Source organism: Oncorhynchus mykiss, chromosome 24, assembly GCF_057628025.1.
Source record: "Oncorhynchus mykiss isolate SJ-2025 chromosome 24, ASM5762802v1, whole genome shotgun sequence".
Lineage (NCBI taxonomy): Eukaryota > Metazoa > Chordata > Actinopteri > Salmoniformes > Salmonidae > Oncorhynchus > Oncorhynchus mykiss.
The window spans coordinates 4693004-4711497 of record NC_143045.1 but is presented as its reverse complement, the minus strand read 5'-3'; the positions used below and the strand labels follow the sequence as shown (position 1 = coordinate 4711497).

Genomic DNA, 18494 nt, shown 5'->3' with positions numbered 1-18494 from the left:
TTAACGCACTCTGCCTGTTACGCCATCGACCCACAGACAGAAATTTAGACAATTAGACAAAGCTTTTACCATATGAAGTCTCCCGATACATTAACCCTACTCGGACTTCTGTGGTGGATAAGCAACCAGGTTGACAATGACACACACACGTCAAGACAATCTGTAATAAATCTAATTCGCCACAGAGTTAAAAAGCTATATTTATTTAGAATACATCTTAAAACGAACAAGCAACCCTTCCCTGCCCAAAAACAATCCAATACACAAACTGAAAGTGTATTTACAGCAGATTATTCAGATGTACAGTAGTTCCTAAAATGATTCCCTCACATTGGTTACTAAGCAACAACTGAGTCTGCTCCGTTTCGAAATGACAGGAGACTGAAGGAAGTTAGTAATAGGCTAATGGCCATGTGATTAAGTGCTTACGGTGCATTCAATAGAATACACAATACATTATTGAGGCCAAGGTTCAATGGTCTTAGGGGTCAAGCAGCATGGAGTGCATCACTACCGTCGTGAGACATGACTGACTGATTGCCGTCGGTCTGCACACTCACAGGGGCTCAGGAAGTCACAGTAATTGCCAAGTGTTACATCGGCCCTTCAAAACAGGAAGCTACAAACAACGAGTCAAAAAGAATTGACAGAGTGAGTCATTTTACCACAACCCTGGAGAGGGAGAATAGAACAGGAGGCTTGGGTCAGTCGATATCGGGAGAGAAAGGACAAAATCTCAGTTGTTCTTTAGTAAGGAATGATTACCTCTCCAATTGCTCTTTTTTTTATTACAGTATATATTTCAATTAATACAATTTGTACAATTCTATAGATACAGTATATAAACAAAACAATCTCACGTAAAAGTGCACTTGCAGAGGAGAAAGAAAGAAAAGTAACAAAGCAGACTAAAAAAAACATTTCCACAAAATGGGACCAGTCTTTCTTGGGTTGATGATGTCACAGCGGCATTTTGATAGCCATCTTCTCAAGGCTGATTCAGTGTAACAGATAAACTGCTCTTAGTGGAGTCCAAACAGTAGCATTGCTTAGGAATTAAGTAAGGGTGCATAAGGGCCTGCAATTAGGTAAGGGCCCGAAATTCTAAATGTTTTTGTCTTTCATAACCGGATTCTATATGACAGTCAGGAAATGATAGGTGGAAGAGGCAAAATGTAAGACATGTAAAAACAAGAAGTGCAGTTGAATGCAACAGACTGCAGCCTGGCCCTGTAACCCGAATATTTCCCACTAGTGACACTGAAACCAGTCTAGCTTCCTGTGACCGGTCTTTACATGTGAACTCATTGCAAGCAGAGAAATGAAGAGGGCAGAGATGGGGTTACATTCTCAGAGATAACCTCCCCACCCCCAGGGCGGGATAGAGCCTGAGATTGAGACAGAGTGTAACCCTTACATGGCAAAGGCAAGCAGTGACATTAGATATGCAGCTGATAAATGGAGAAAAACAAGTGGTCATTGGGGTCCTTTGGAAAACCATAAGACTGAACTGAAACCTTACTTATCCTTGTGCTATGGACATGACCCGCAGGCCTTTGAGTACCTTATGGAGTGAATCGATTTCCCTTTGGGAGGTGCTAGTAGTGACAATTGTTCTTGTTTAATTGAAATCAAACCTTGGACAAGTTGTCTGTTAGATTAGAACGAATGCCATTTATACCCGAAGTCAAGTTACATGTGGTAACATTTAGACTGGTGGAATCAGTGACATGTACATCTGAAGCCAGGAGAACAATCAGGGGAAAAGGTTGGACAATAATTGAGGAAGCATTCACAACTGACCCAACAACCTGCTCATGCTTGGGTGTTGGTGGTAAATGGCTCTTTTCAGGGTTGCAGAGTAGTCAAGTTTGGGTTTGGGAGACTTAGGTTTGCCTGGTTATCAGAAGGTGAATAGCAGGCTTGATAAGAAGTACTGTTCAGTGCAAACAAAGGTTAAATTCAGCTTATAAAAAACAGAAATATAATAATAATAGTGAGTGATGTGTAAAACACAAGAACTTGTCAAACAACCTGACAGTGCAGTCTAACAGGCTGCGTATGAATGAGGAAGTTGTTTTGCAATTCATCCTTCATGAACTTTCAGTTACAGGTGGTGTGTGTACTGTGTGTGCGCGTGTGCATGCAAGCGTGTGTTGATAAAAACAACGAAAGGGTAAAAACGGGACATCCCCTACCCACAACCCCTGACCCTGACAGTCATCCCAGATATTGACTGTCTTGTGTTCCCAGCACAGTTCACGCCACAGGGTCTCCCGGCCTAGGACCCAGGAGCCCGGGTAACCTCCCTTGGCAGGAAGTATAGACTCTTACCAATGGTCAGGGGTTGCAGGTCATCTTCATGGCGACTGGTCCAGGTATGCTGTAAGTTTGTAAGGGGTTGCAGAAGGGAGGGGGGGAGGAGTCCTGCACATCCCAAAACACCTAGAGCTGAGAGGGATAGAAATGTTACATATATATACAGTGGGGCAAAAAAGTATTTAGTCAACCATCAATTGTGCAAGTTCTCCTACTTAAAAAGATGAGAAGCCTGTAATTGTCATCATAGGTACACTTCAACTATGACAGACAAAATTAGATTTTTTTTCTTCTGAAAATCAAAATCACATTGTAGGATTTTTTATGAATTTATTTGCATATTATGGTGGAAAATAAGTATTTGGTCACTTACAAACAAGCAAGATTTCTGGCTCTCACAGACCAGTAACTTCTTCTTTAAGAGGCTCCTCTGTCCTCCACTCGTTACCTGTTTGAACTTGTTATCAGTATAAAAGACACCTGTCCACATCCTCAAACAGTCACACTCCAAACTCCACTATGGCCAAGACCAAAGAGCTGTCAAAGGACACCAGAAACAAAATTGTAGACCTGCACCAGGCTGGGAAGACTGAATCTGCAATAGGTAAGCAGCTTGGTTTGAAGAAATCAACTGTGGGAGCAATTATTAGGAAATGGAAGACATACAAGACCATTGATAATCTCCCTCGATCTGGGGCTGCACGCAAGATCTCACCACGTGGGGTCAAAATGATCACAAGAACGGTGAGCAAAAATCTCAGAACCACACGGGGGGACCTAGTGAATGACCTGCAGAGAGCTGGGACCTAAGTAACAAAGCCTACCATCAGTAACACACTACGCCACCAGGGACTCAAATCCCGCAGTGCAAAACGTGTCCCCCTGCTTAAGCCAGTACATGTCCAGGCCCGTCTGAAGTTTGCTAGAGAGCATTTGGATGATCCAGAAGAAGATTGGGAGAATGTCATATGGTCAGATGAAACCAAAATATAACTTTTTGGTAAAAACTCAACTCGTTGTGTTTGGAGGACAAAGAATGCTGAGTTGCATCCAAAGAACACCATACCTACTGAAGCATGGGGGTGGAAACAACATTCTTTGGGGCTGTTTTTCTGCAAAGGGACCAGGACGACTGATCCGTGTAAAGGAAAGAATGAATGGGGCCATGTATCGTGAGATTTTGAGTGAAAACCTCCTTCCATCAGCAAGGGCATTGAAGATGAAACGTGGCTGGGTCTTTCAGCATGACAATGATCCCAAACACACCGCCCGGGCAACGAAGGAGTGGCTTCGTAAGAAGCATTTCAAGGTCCTAGAGTGGCCTAGCCAGTCTCCAGATCTCAACCCCATAGAAAATCTTTGGAGAGAGTTGAAAGTCCATGTTGCCCAGCAACAGCCCCAAAACATCACTGCTCTAGAGGAGATCTGCATGGAGGAATGGGCCAAAATACCAGCAAGTGTGTGAAAACTTTGTGAAGACTTACAGAAAACGTTTGACCTCTGCCAACAAAGGGTATATAACAAAGTATTGAGATAAACTTTTGTTATTGACCAAATACTTATTTTCCACCATCATTTGCAAATAAATTCATTAAAAAATCCTACAATGTGATTTTCTGGCTTTTTCTTTCTCATTTTGTCTGTCATAGTTGAAGTGTACCTATGATGAAAATTACAGGCCTCTCATCTTTTTAAGTAGGAGAACTTGCACAATTGGTGACTGACTAAATACTTTTTTGCCCCACTGTATGTATATATATTTTTTTTTATCAATTATTCTCTAAAGCCACATTTAATCGAAGCATAGCATGGCAGTCTACTGACCTTTAGGGGGCGTCCTGTGAGTGTGGGGTTGAAGGGTGGGGGTCCGGCCCCTAGCAGTTACACTGCTGCTTGATCTGTGCGGCGGAACCTCTGGGCTGTCTCAGCTGCCTCAGAGAAGAATCTCCATACTGGATACCTGAACCCATCCGCTCTGGGTCCAACTCACCTGACACACATATACGAAGAAAGACAAGGACACAACACACACACACACACACACACAGGTGTAAACAACATGAGCAAACACACAGACATCCACATACACACAACATATGATTGTATGAACAAAATCAAACAGACACACATATCTCATAAGTAAACACGTGTACTGTTTGTTTACCTGACTCCATCTTGTTGAGGATGGTGCGGGCAGTTTTGAGGAAGGCCTCCTCCACATTCTCCCCTGTCAGAGCACTGGTCTCCAGGAACATCAGCTCTGTAGCGGTCAACACAGTCAGTAAAAATCGATACTCCCGCCCTAGGAAAACCAATACAGGCCTAAAAGCCGGTGGAAACTACCATCTTAGAATAGAGAGTTGGCTAAAAGGGGAGAAGGGAAAAGGGGAGCGATGGAGTGAGGACATGAAGGGCGAGAGACAGTTGTGAAATGAGAGGGGGGGGGGGGGCGGCCTGAGTAGGGGTGAGGAGTGAGAGACGAGACAGTTACCGTTCTCCTGTGCGAAGCGGGACGCCTCGAGGAAGGTGACCTCTCGGTCCGCGTCCAGGTCCTTCTTATTCCCGCACAGGATGATGACGATGTTGGGGCTGGCCAGCGTCCGCGCGTCTGTCAGCCAGTTGGTCAGGGCGTTGTACGTCTCCCGGCTAGAGGACGGAGACACGCCAGAACGACGACGACAGACAAGATACAGACGAGGGGAAAATGGATTTAAATCACACGAAGCGTTTCATTAGGACAGGGATGTTCAGTAGGATGGGATGGTACTTTGGAAAAATCAGTGTATTGAATTGTGTGTTCCATACAACATAAGAGGTGAAATACAAGAAGCACTTAGGGAGGTAGAGATGATAGACGTTGAGAATATTAGCAGTTTTCAAAACGTACACTTTTCAATATATACCTCTATGGGCTAATGTTCTTTCTGCTCCAAATGAGAAAAGAGGTACAGAAAATCATCCCTGCCTTTCCCCTCTTCAAGGACAGATGGAGCCTGATTACCAGCTCCCACCTCCTAGAAACTTTTTTTGGGGGGGGTGAAATCACCTGTCACCATGGTGACCGCATGCTGGTGTCCATGGCAACGTGAGAACAGTGAGCAGAAGGGGTTAGAGTAATGTCCCGCAGCTGCAGTGAGGCGGCTGACCCATGACGTCAGCATAGAGCTAAGCGATGACGACCCCTCTGCCTCGGTGTAGCTCTCACACCACACCACATGCTTTTCGGTCTCCTCTCTTTCTATTCCTTTAACATGAACCCATGTTGATACACGGTTCCCTCTTCTCTTCCCCCCCCCCCCCCCCCCCCCCGCCGCTCTCTCTATTCCACACTCCTGTCCTTCTCCCGCTCTCGCTCAGTTGACACTGTCTAATGGAGTTTTGCTTTCCGGGCTGCTGCCGTCTGCCTGGAGACATTACTTTATTACAGCCCTGTCACTCTGCATCACACACTTTATTAAAGCTCTGTCACCTAACATTACACCATTCACTCCATCTTGATGATGCAACAGGCAGTGAGTGACATGGCAACTCTGGGCTGACTAAATAAAAACTCTTGGCTTGGTGCTGCCATACACCTCGTCTATCTCGGACTCCGCGCTCCTGACCGAATCTCCATGGGCCTGTTGAAATTCAACATCTCTAGTCGGTCTCTCTGTGCTCTGTTGTCTATGCCGACTCCCACGTCCTCTGCATGTGTACGAGCGACCAGTGAAACCAACGTGCTTTTCTCATGGGTCTATCATTGGTTCACCTACCTTGTAATGTCATAGACAAGCAGCGCCCCTGCCGCTCCACGGTAGTAGCTGCGAGTCACAGACCTGGGGGAGGGCAGACAGACAGCACCGTTAACCAATCACAGAACCAGAATACAATCTGTCAACCAATGAGGGCACGGGTTAGAGGTAACGGCACCTCTGGGTAACCAATGGGAGGTCATTACCTGAAGCGCTCCTGTCCAGCTGTGTCCCAGATCTGTAGTTTAACCGTCTTACCCCCGACGTTGACCACCCTGGAACCAAACTCAACCCCGATGGTGTGGTTGGAGTCCTGCTTGACTGCACAGCCAGAGACAGACCAGGAGAGAAGCCACAACCGTCACTGTACTGTTTGTCTCCTATATATTTTATTCAAATATGTGGGTTTTTCCAGATGGCTGGTTTGTGAAAGACAACCTTGACCGAAAGGTAAAACACCTAATAGTGTGACTGCCTAGTTATTAGGCCTAAGTTGCCAAGACTTCACAGAAACATTTCCTGGCTAATTCCCAGAGTCACAATGCTGATCTATATTGTGCTGGTGCGTTGTGCTTGTTTAAAGACCAGAACAGTTGGCTTCAGAAGCCTCTTCAGAAGCCTCATCAGCATATCAGAGGGTTGGGGAGCTACGGCCTCTCCCAGGTCCAGAGATTAACACAGTCAAAGCCCTTCTCCCACACTACTGACAGCACTGGGAGTTAGAGTTAGACCTTTTCCACATTTTGTTGAGGGGAAAAAACGATTTAACCCATTTTAGAATAAGGCTGTAACGTAACAAAATGTGAAGTCAAGGGGTTTGAATACTTTCCAAATGGACTGTATGTATGTGCGGGTCAGTGTGCAGAGATGCACGTCACGTTTCTATATTATTGTGCATAAACAATGCATGTGGGTGTTGTTTATTTGCAGGACAAGGGGGAGACCAGCATTGGCACTACTTACACTTGGTCTCAATGAACTGGTGCAGGAGGCAAGATTTCCCTGTTCCAGCACTGCCAATCACCAGGAACTTAAACAGGAAGTCTGAAATGAGAGAGAGCGGGTACAGAAATCAAAACACCAGCAGCTCAAACTGCTGAGACTCATCCTTAAGTCTCTCCGTGACTGTGAGCTGCTCCCTGTCAACAGAGCTGCCAACGGTCCCAAATTACCCGGCTAATCACTACCTTCATGTGAGTGTGACCGCATGTTAACATTTATGCTAATTTGCTAAGCGACGAGCTAAAGGAGGACGGGGTAAAATAATTCTAAAATTAACAATGAGAGAGGTTGTGTTGTCAACCACTGACAGGTGTGACCCAGAGATTGAGTTGTATCATCCTGTCGGTCTAACCCCGATTTATCTCAATGAAAGCTTAACCAAGCTTATCTGTTTAGTGTGGCTTGTCTCAGGGTGTACGCAATACATAGCCACAGTGATAGTCTCAATGTTAACAGTTAAGAGGCGACTCCGAGATGCTGGCCTTCTAGGCAGAGTTCCTCTGTCCAGTGTCTGTGTTATTTTGCACATCTTAATCTTTTATTGGCCACTCTGAGATATGGCTTTTTCTTTGCAACTCTGCCTAGAAGGCCAGCATCCCGTAGTCACCTCTTAACTGTTAACATTGAGACTGGTGTTTTGCGGGTACTATTTAATGAAGCTGCCAGCTGAGGACCTGTGAGGCATCTATTTCTCAAACTCGATATTCTAAATGTACTTGTCCTCTTGATCAGTTGTGCACCGGGGCCTCCCACTTCTCTTTCTATTCTGGTTCGAGCCCGTTTGCTTTGTTCTATGATGGGAGTAGCACACAGAGTTGTACGAGATCTTCAGTTTCTTGGTAGTTTCTCACATGGAATAGCCTTCATTTCTCAGAACAAGAATAGACTGATCGAGTTTCAGAAGAAATGTCTTATTTTCTGGCCATTTTAAGACTGTAATCGAACCCACAAATGCTGATGCTCCAGATACTCAACTAGTCTAAAGGACAGTTTTATTGCTTCTTTAATCAGCACAACAGTTTTCAGCTGTGCTAACATAATTGTAAAAGGGTTTTCTAATGATCAATTAGCCTTTCAAAATAACAAACTTGGATTAGCTAACACAAGGTGCCATTGGAACACAGGAGTGATGGTTGCTGATAATTGGCCTCTGTACGCCTATGTAGATATACAGTTGAAGTCAGAAGATTACATACACTTAGGTTGGAGTCATTTAAACTCATTTTTCAACCCCAACCACAAATTTCTAGTTAAACTGTAGTTTTGGAAAGTTGGTTAGGACATCTACTTTGTGCATGACACAAGTACTTTTTCCAACAATTGTTTACAGATTATTTCACTGTATCACAATTCCAGTGGGTCAGAAGTTTACATACACTAAGTTGACTGTGCCTTTAAACAGCTTGGAAAATTCCAGAAAATGGTGTCATGGCTTTAGAAGCTTCTGATAGGCTAATTGACATCATTTGAGTCAATTGGAGGTGTACCTGTGGATATATTTCAAGGCCTACCTTCAAACTCAGTGCCTCTTTGCTTGACATCATGGGAAAATCAAAAGAAATCCGACAAAACCCCAGAAAACAAAATTGTAGACCTCCACAAGTCTGGTTAATCCTTGGGAGCAATTTCCAAACGCCCGAAGGTACCACGTTCCTCTGTACAAACAATAGTACGCAAGTGTAAACACCATGGAACCACGCAGCCATCATACCGCTCAGGAAGGATAAGTGTTCTGCCTCCTAGAGATGAACGTAGCTTGGTGCGAAAAGTGCAAATCAATCCCAGTACAACAGCAAAGGACCATGTGAAGATGTTGGAGGAAACAGGTACAAAAGTATCTATATCCACAATAAGACGAGTCCTATAGCGACATAACCTGAAAGGCCCCTCAGCAAGAAAGCCACTGCTCCAAAACCGCCATAAAAAAGCCAGAATACGGTTTGCAACTGCACATGGGGACAAAGATCGTACTTTTTGGAGAAATGTCCTCTGGTCTGATGAAACAAAAATAAAACTGTTTAGCCATAATGACCATCATTATGTTTGGAGGAAAAAGGGGGACGCTTGCAAGCTGAAGAACACCATCCCAACCATGAAGCACGGGGTGGCAGCACCATGTTGTGGGGTGTTTTGCTGCAGGAGGGACTAGTGCACTTCACAAAATAGATGGCATCATGAGGAGAGAAAATGATGTGGATATATTGAAGCAACATCTCAAGACATCAGTCAGGAAGTTAAAGCTTTGTCGGTCTTTCAAATGGACAATGACCCCAAGCATACTTCCAAAGTTGTGGCAAAATGACAACAAAGTCAAGGTATTGGAGTGGCCATCACAAAGCCCTGACCTCAATCCTGTAGAAAATCTGTGGGCAGAACTGAAAAAGTGTGTGCGAGCAAGGAGGTCTACAAACCCGACTCAATTACACAGGAATGGGCTAAGATTCACCCAACTTATTGTGGGAAGCTTGTGGAAGGCTACCTGCAACGTCAGGAGGAATGGGCTAAGATTCACCCAACTTATTGTGGGAAGCTTGTGGAAGGCTACCTGCAACGTTTGACTCAAGTTAAACAATTTAAAGGCAATGCTACCAAATATTAATTGAGTGCATGTAAACTTCTGACCCACTGGGAATGTGATGAAAGAAATCACTCTACTATTATTCTGATATTTCACATTCTTAAAATAAAGTGGTGATCCTAACTGACCTAAGACAATTTTTACTAGGACTAAATGTCAGGAATTGTGAAAAACTGAGTTTAAATGTATTTGGCTAAGGTGTATGTAAACTTCCGACTTCAACTGTACCATTTTTTTAAAATATTTTTATTTTAAATCAGACGTTTCCAGCTACAATAGTAATTTACAACACCTTCACTGCATTTCTGATCAATGACCCCAAACTTTGGAATCACTTAGAAATGTCCTTGTTTTTGAAAGAAAAGCAACATACATACGCACACACGAGGAGGAGGCGTGATGGTGCTTTGCTGGTGACACTGTCAGTGATAATTTTGTTTTAATTCAAGGCACAGCTCACCAGCATGGCTACTGTATCCCAGTATTCTGCAGCGATACGCCATCCCATCTGGTTTGCACTTAGTGGGACTATCATTTATTTTTCAACAGGACAATGACCCAATATACCTCCAGGCTGTGTAAGGGCTATTTTTTAACCAAGAAGGAGAGTGGTGGAGTGCTGCATCAGATGACCTGGCCTCCACAATCACCCAACCTGAACCCAAATGAGATGGTTTGGGATGAGTTGGACCGCAGAGTGAAGAAAAAGCAGCCTATATGTGCTCAGCATGTCTGAACTCCTTCAAGAAAAGCATTCCAGGTGAAGCTGGTTGAGAGAATGCCAAGACTGTGCAAAGCTGTCATCAAGATAAAGGGTGGTTACTTTGAAGAACCTAAAATATATTGTGATTTGTTTAACACTTTTTTGGTTACTACATGATCCCATGTGTTATTTCATAGTTTTGATGTCTTTACTATAATTCTACAAAGTAGAAAACAATAAAAAGAAAAGAAAAACCCTGGAAGGAGTAGGCGTGTCCAAACTTTTGACTGGCACTGTATATATTTTATGACTTTTGAGAACTAACAACCACCGAAATAACTAGTCAGGGAGAATCTAAAATTCCTCAAATATCTTGGCCAAGTGATAGCATAAGAACACAACATAAGCCATGGGTGGCAAAATATGTAGAATTGCAGGACATTAGCTATAACTGCACATTTTCTCTTAGCCCCATAACAAAGTGTGTAGAACTGTAGGAAATTTGCTTTAAAAAAAGAAGCCACATTTGGCCTGCGGCAATTGGCCACGCCCACTACCCCTCCTCTAACTTTGCCACCGCTGCTGAAAAAGATCCTAGGGGAAACGCTGAGCTGGCTACATGACAACAAGTGTATAGGAATGGAGGCAGTCTATTCACAAACACTCTATGCATACCGACCGGCCCGAGTACATCTGCACAATATAGATGGGTTACACTGGGCAGCTGCAAAGTTCTGGTGATGTGTTGGACCGGGTCTGGTACTTGACCCGTCCTACACACACACACAACCATCTGGCTGAGGCCCTGATGTGTGGGACAGAGAGCGGTCCAAAGACGGTCTTTGTGCTGTGACCACAGATAGAGCAATGGCCATTTGCATGCGCAGCCCAGGGTTCCACCAGGCCATACAAGGAACAATGGGGAATTGAAGCGGGAGAGGCTGGCTGTGTGTGGAAAGGGGCAGCAGTGGTATAGAGTGCAGCATCCACAAGTCTCTCTCTCTCTCTCACACACACACACACACACTGGAGTGAGTCAAGCTGCAGGGGAAACACCCAGGGGGCACGGAGTTTCAAGCCTAGTTATTTCAATTACATTTCCAACTCTTGTCAGTGCCAAACTTTTCTCCTCAACTTTCTGACTGATTTGCAGATTGGATGCTATTGACCACTCTGCTGCTAGTATGCTAATCAGCTAGGCTACATGTGCCGCTGTACCAAAGCAGTCCAGTCAAATACAGAGTCAATACGGCAACTGGAGTAAATTACTGATGAAAGGAAAGAGCAGGGGATGAGATTGATCGTTTGTTCTTCTGTGACATTTAAAACACAGTTCTCCTGCAGCCAGCTCTTCTCCAACCCATAAATCAACCACGGCCTATGTACACTAGTGTGTGTGTGTTGTGTTTACTCAACCAACATAACCTTGAGGCCACATTCATAGGTAGGTACCCACTAGAGGCCTTATCACACCTTGTTTTCTGTCTCTCTCAGCAGGCACACTTATCAATGACAACCTGTCTGCGAATGTACAGGATGGAAAAAGCCTGTCTAGGAGTAGTTGAGGCATATTGCATTTACACCATAATAACAACAAGTATTTTGTTGTGTACAAGCGATAGTGAACCATGGGTAGGTTTTGGCAGGAATAAGAGCATGACCTCACACACAGCTCTTCTACAGTCTGCCCTTCAGTCCACCTGCTCTGAATCAGACCCCTGTGTTACCTCTGGAGCCAAGCCATATAATCTCTTACAGTGCTGGGCTTCATCTGTGTGTGTGTACGAACTAAATCAGCCTCTCCCCTAACCGAGAGACTGTGTGATGTGTCAAGTACAGTAGGCCCATTCCTACTGTATTTTACATGCCAAAGTGAATTAGTGAATGCAGCTTATGCTGCAGTCTGTTTAGTGTAGTCACGTGGCTCCCCTGTGTCACTGTTGTTCTGCCCTCCTTTACCCCTTCTAGTACTTATGGGGAAAAAAAGCCAATCAGGAAATCAATGAAGACTATTACAGCTGTCATCTATATAACATTAGTGTAGAGCACTCCATTTCTAATGTTGACCTGCTGGTGTAGCATTTCAGAGAGACAGAAACAGAAGAGAGCAAGGAAAGACTAGATAATTATCGAGTGAGGGAGGACAGATGGAGCGAGACGTGTCAGCAGGGGGTCGAGCAAGCTGCAACAGGAAAGAGGAGAGTACGCATGGTGTGCTGTAGCAAAAACCAATCCATTCACCACAGCCACACCTTAAGAAAATGAATAGGCCTGGCTACAGTAAAACACTCAGCTGCCACTGGACACCATGTCCAAAGCATGTTCACAAAGTTCAAATGAATAATTAAGTATAAAGGTTCCAAGAGAGTGGTCAAAGGAAGATAAAACTGCAATTTTTCCATTGGTGAGAATAAAAAGATAGGCTTGTTAGTAACAAACCAATGTAAATGTCTTGGATTGGCCCCCATGGAAGTGTGTATGTAATGGACCAACAAACACCTAGCTTGTTTTGATTTTAAAAGATGTAGGTTACATTGTAGTTTTTTAAAAAATGACATGAGAAGAGTTTTACATTCAGGAGATTGGATTAATGTGGTATAGAACTAACAGAATCCCCATTCTACCTTAAGAGTCAAGCTAGCATACATACATGTGTATTTGATCTGAGCATCTGCTAGCACCAGCTGAGCGAGCCTCCCTCTTTAGCGCAAGTGAAGTGTGTTCGGAACAACTTAATGTAGGCGTCTTAGAAGTAGTTTTCACACAAACATACGTCCAAACTCAGAATCAAGTATGCTTCCTAAAAATAACGCGGTAGAACATTTATTTTTAATTTCCGATTTTTCTGCATTTATCAGAGTGACTTCAGATGTTTCCATGTAAAACAGAATATGAGGGAAATCGTTCGTTCTTCTTGCAAAGCAAGTAAACGTTTTAATCGAACTAACTACTATATGAATTTGACCAATCATGTAATTCCAGATAAGATCTCATCGGAACTGAAGAAAAATGTTACAAGCTAGTTGATGGCAATGTTGTTATCTGGCCCCTGGGGCTGTGGTGTCAATGCAACTGCATTAGATCAGGCTCTTACAACCCTGTTCCTGGAGAGCTACCCTCCAGTAAGTTTTCACTTCAACCCCAGTCGTAACTAACCTGATTACGTTTATCAACCAGCTAAGTATTAGAACCAGGTACGCTAGATTAAAGGTTTGGAGTGAAAACCTACAGGATGTTAACTCTCCAGAAATATGGTTGGCGAGCCCTGTGATAGATACATGCCAGATCGTTGTCAAGTTATGCAGTGTTGCCTTTTTGCTATCTTAGTTAACCCCACCACTTCCAACTTTTAAATCGCAAGAACACATGGCTAGCTAGCTAAATCTGAAGGGGGGGGGGGGGGGGGGGGGGGGGGGTCGGTTAAATTAAGCCAAACGACTGCAAATAAAGCTACGCGTATTACCGTAAACTAGACACCCAATTTTTTGATGGCAACATTTCAATATAAATTACTTGACCAGCTTCCTCTGCGAGTCCCAACTAATACAAAGACTCCAGATGTTGTGTCCCAAAGCTACTTCTTGGCCCTTTTAGGAAGCATACCACGCTTCTCTCTACCCACTCCTTCTGTCTACAGTGTAGACTCTACAAGAATCAGTGTTGATTTCAAGACGCCTAGTGGAAATGACGGTGTTTGAATGCATCTGCAAACACAAACAAGCGTCATGACCCAAGTTAGCTAGCTCAGAGACGGAAGAGGAAGCGAGACAGCCCACTCGCAGTTTTTTTCTGGTTTAATGAAAGTCAACGAACTAAGTAGACGAGCTCCAGCTGCTATTCCATTTGTGTCTATGGGAGACCCACCCCGTTAAGTAAACCGGAACTGATCATTTTTGATAGTTCGCCCAGGCTGTTTATCTTCATTTATCCACCATCTTTGGCTAGCTAGCAAGCTAACTAAACGTACCGTATGTTTCAGACATGTCGGCCCCCGCTTTAAAAACGATGGACTTAGACGGATTTTCTTAGTTGGTGTCTTCGTACCGTATGCGAAGGATGTTGTGTTGTTTTTTCGTGTTTTCTAAAGTAGCAATTACACCTCCCTTTAGATTTCTGACTTCGCCACACCGTTTCCCTTTCCTCCTCCAACAACAGATCCACGCACGTACGTTATGACGTGTAAATGTACACGTCATTACGTGATTTTTAAAGACATAATCCAAATATTTGGGAATTAGAATACTTAATTTAATAGGATCTCGATAGCATAATCGGAGTCGTCTCGTAAACCGGAGACTATAATGAGAGAGCATAGACAACTTTAGCCGGGGTACCAGTCTGTTTGAGTTATCATTCCACTCCTTGTCCTGGTAAACAGTTTCTTTATTTTGGTGAGTAACGAAAGTATATTGAATCCAGTCTCATAACAAATGGGTCAAGAATTTTGTCTATGGACAGCAATTATTATTAGTGATTCAGAATGCTTTGAACATTAAATAAAAACTCAAAATTCGACAACTTTGTTACTTTGTGATTTTTGGGGATAAAATGTAAAGAATGCTAATATTTTTTTTTTACATATTTTTTTAGGTGGTTTGACACTTTATTCAGACAGTCAGTTAATTAGATGGGGAGTCGGGGAAATGGGAAAAACAATGGGAAGGCCAGTGGGACTGCTCTGCACAGGAAATACTCATATTAAAGGTTGATGTCAAGTGGGTAAACAAATCATAGATTGCATTTCCTTGTCCATAGACTACTTTCGAGGTAAGGACACAAACATTTAGTAATTTTGGTGAACTTTCTCATTAAAATAGGACTGGAAGAAAATCCCGCTTGCTCTCCAGGAGGGTTGTCCACCCCTGATCTATGTTTCCCAATGTGTGTTTGAAAATGTTCTTGAAATAACAATTCATTTCTCAATCCCCCAGCCTTAAAAAAAAAAAAAATCAAATGAATATCAGTATTCAGGAGGTATATGCCAACTTGTTGAAGATCCTTTCCATCATCTTACTCTACATAGACACAATATATGATGTGTTCATGAGTTGAGTCCCCCTACCATCTCTGCCTAGCGTGTGCACCATACTAAAATGGCCCAGAGCAATGAATATCTAAAGGTTATTTGTAGGACTTATTCAAAACTGTCCAAAAAAATAAATAGCCTCATATATTTCATTCCAAAGACACAAGTAGGCATATCAGACATTGGTAAAATTGTGAAGATGTGGAATAATAAAATACTGTAGGTGTTCTTGCTGACTCACCACACAAATGACCCTTTATTTTAGCTCTTTGTTGAGAATGAGAATTGTTCAACTGATCAGACTAAATAAAGTAAATTGATAATAAAATATCCTGATGACAAATTTGCCCCTACACCCTAACCAAATAGTTGTTATATTTATTGCTATATTTACCCCCCCCCCCCCCCCCCCCCCCCCCCTCTAGAATCAAATGTACACTTCTGGGTTCACAATCTGTTTTTCTAATTATTTTAATAGTTACAAATCAGGTCACCCTACCAAACTTCCCTGCTAAAACAGACAGTAGGTCTGTCTGCTCCCTTTTGATTGTCATATCCTAAATGCCAATCACAAAACAAGGGGACCAGAGCCGGGCCCTCCCATTAGGCAATATTAGGAGGTCGTCTATGGCGACATTTTGGAAATTGGCTGCCACCCTCCGGCGCCCCTTATTAGCTAATACACTGTCGGTGGCGCCCCAGCCGCCAGCTCATAGCCGTTGCTGCAGTTTCCCCCCCATTCCAGATTCTCCCAAAGTTCATTCCCACTATCCTTGGTAGCTATGTGTGTATTTTTATGGGATTATTCAACTATGAAACATTAATACAAATAAAATGTGCCAATTAAACTATTGTATTGTTTTTTAATGTTTGTGCGTGATGAAGGCGATTAGTGATTAAGGCAGTAGCCTAACCTGTTTAGATGAGTAATAAAGGCTGTAGCCGAACCTAGCCTGTTAACGTTAGCAAGCCACTAGAGGAAATCATTTCTGCCTATATTTGCTACCATGTCTAAGAGACAAAAACTACCCGGAAGCAAATCTTCTTTTTTTTTTAAACAAATGAGAAAAGAGGCACAATCTCTAAACCAAGGAGATTTGCTGCATGCAGCAATGTGCAATGTTCATCAGCCAGCGTGGAGAACAACATGCCTCCTAAGACAGGCCGTTCAGTCGTAGAGGCGGACGAGCCCCCCGTTCAATGGTTCTAGCAGCAAAGTGGGTGAAGCAGAGGAGTCCGAGCAATCCCCTTCCACCGATGATGACAGCTCTCTGGGTGGACAATAACAGGTGTGGCCTAGCCACACCTCCAAACAATGCCAGCAGGCACCCTAATATCTGGGACCTGGACTCAGATTAGCCACCCTGGCTCTTCTCCAGGTACGTCGACAGCGGCGGACAAACATCTGGGCAGTGGCAGCAAGGCATGAGGTAGAGAGAATGGTTTCGGAAGTCAAGGGTGTGGCAGAGGAACTGTATAGGCAGGAGAGAGCATCAGGCTTCACATTTTTAGACCCAGGATGGTAGGAAATGGTGAAGTTGAATCTGGTAAACATGAGGGCCCATTGGGCCTGCCTTGAGTTGAGGCGCTTGGCTGAATGGAGATATTCCAAGATTTTATGGTCGGTCCAGACCAGGAATGGCTGTTCGGCTCCTTCCAGCCAGTGCCTCCACTCCTTCAAACGCCAGTAGTTCTCCATTGCCAACATCATCGTTTCTCTCAGCAGGATTGAGAGGATGGGACAGGAAGGCACAGGGATGAAGCTTCTGGTCCTGGGCCGGTCGCTGGGACAGGATGGCCCCCACTCCAACATCCGAAGCACCCACTTCCATCACAAATTGATGCGAGGGGTACAGATAGATGAGGATGGGTGCTGTTGTGAACCGATGCTTCAGGTCCACAAAGACTTTGTCGACAGCTGGAGACCATTTGAAAGGTACCTTGGGGGAGGTGACCTGTCTGACATGGAGTACATGTTATTGGGCAGATCGGGGAAAACAACAGAATGTCGTCCAGGTAGACGAACACAAACCAATTTAGCATGTCCCAAAGCACATCATTGACCTAAGCCTGGAAGACAGCGGCGGCGTTGGTGAGTCCAAATGGCATGACCTGGTACTCATACTGTCCACTGGCTGTGTTGAAGGCTGTCTTCCACTCATCCCCCCTCATGTATCCAAACCAGGTGGTAGGCATTCCGAAGGTCCAACTTGGGAAACATGGTAGCCCCCTGGAGAAGTTAAAACACAGAGGAGAGGTAGGGGGGTAACGATTTTTGACAGTGATATCGTTAAGTCCCCAGTAGTCAATGCACGGGCGAGGGGTCTTGTCCTTCTCCACAAAGAAAAACCCTGCGCCGGCAGGAGATGCAGACAGATGGACGGTCCCAGTGTACTCCTCCATAGCAATGGTCTCTGGTCCGGACAGAGAGTACAACTGACCCCGAGGTGGTGTCGTGCCTGGGAGAAGATCAATGGCACAATCATAAGGACGGTGCGGGGGAAGGGAGGGAGCACGTGCCTTGCTAAACACTTCCAGGAGGTCATGGTATTCCGTGGGGATAACAGAGACATCCACAGTCTTGCTAACCTCCTGAGGAAGACGACTAAGGGAAAGGCTGTGCTGCTTGAAGGCAGTGGGCTCCAACCCAGGATGGAGCTTGTGGTCCAGGAACTGTATGGTCTCACTGTGGTTACCAGAAACCCGTAATTGAACAAGCACAGTAGTATGGGTGATTTCCCCTATAGAGCGGCCATCCAGTGCCCTAGCATCCATGGGGACAGAGAGGCTGAGGGGGGGATACCAAGCTCCGAAACAATTGTGGCATCCATAAGATTCTCATCAGCCCCAGAGTCAGTGAGAACTCAGAGAGACTTCGATTGGTCTCCCCACAGCACAAGCACAAAAAGGGGTGTGCGGGTGATGGGAATTAGGGAACTCCCGGTCTGACTCACCATAGTACTGGTACCCACTAGAGACAAGGGTTTCCTAATAGGGCAGGTAGCTATAAAATGTCCTGCCCCTCCACAGTATTGACAACAGTTATTATTCATCCTCCGTGAGCGCTCCAAAACTGACAGCCTAGTTCTTCCCAACTGCATAGGCTCAGAAGCAGCTAGCTCATCCTTTACC

At 44.3% G+C, this 18494-nt stretch overlaps 1 protein-coding gene across 1 annotated transcript; it reads right to left on the bottom strand.

Moving 5' to 3' along the window:
- Positions 1-187: 187 nt before the first annotated feature.
- Positions 188-14527, bottom strand: LOC110503498 (ras-related protein Rab-4B). The gene is made up of 8 exons (XM_036962195.2): positions 14304-14527; positions 7017-7097; positions 6260-6374; positions 6075-6137; positions 4811-4965; positions 4484-4579; positions 4144-4309; positions 188-2451 (listed from the first exon to the last, which is right to left on the bottom strand). The coding sequence occupies exons 1-7, from the start codon at positions 14317-14319 to the stop codon at positions 4194-4196; spliced, it is 642 nt and encodes a 213-aa protein (XP_036818090.1). The 5' UTR covers positions 14320-14527; the 3' UTR covers positions 188-2451; positions 4144-4193.
- Positions 14528-18494: the final 3967 nt, after the last annotated feature.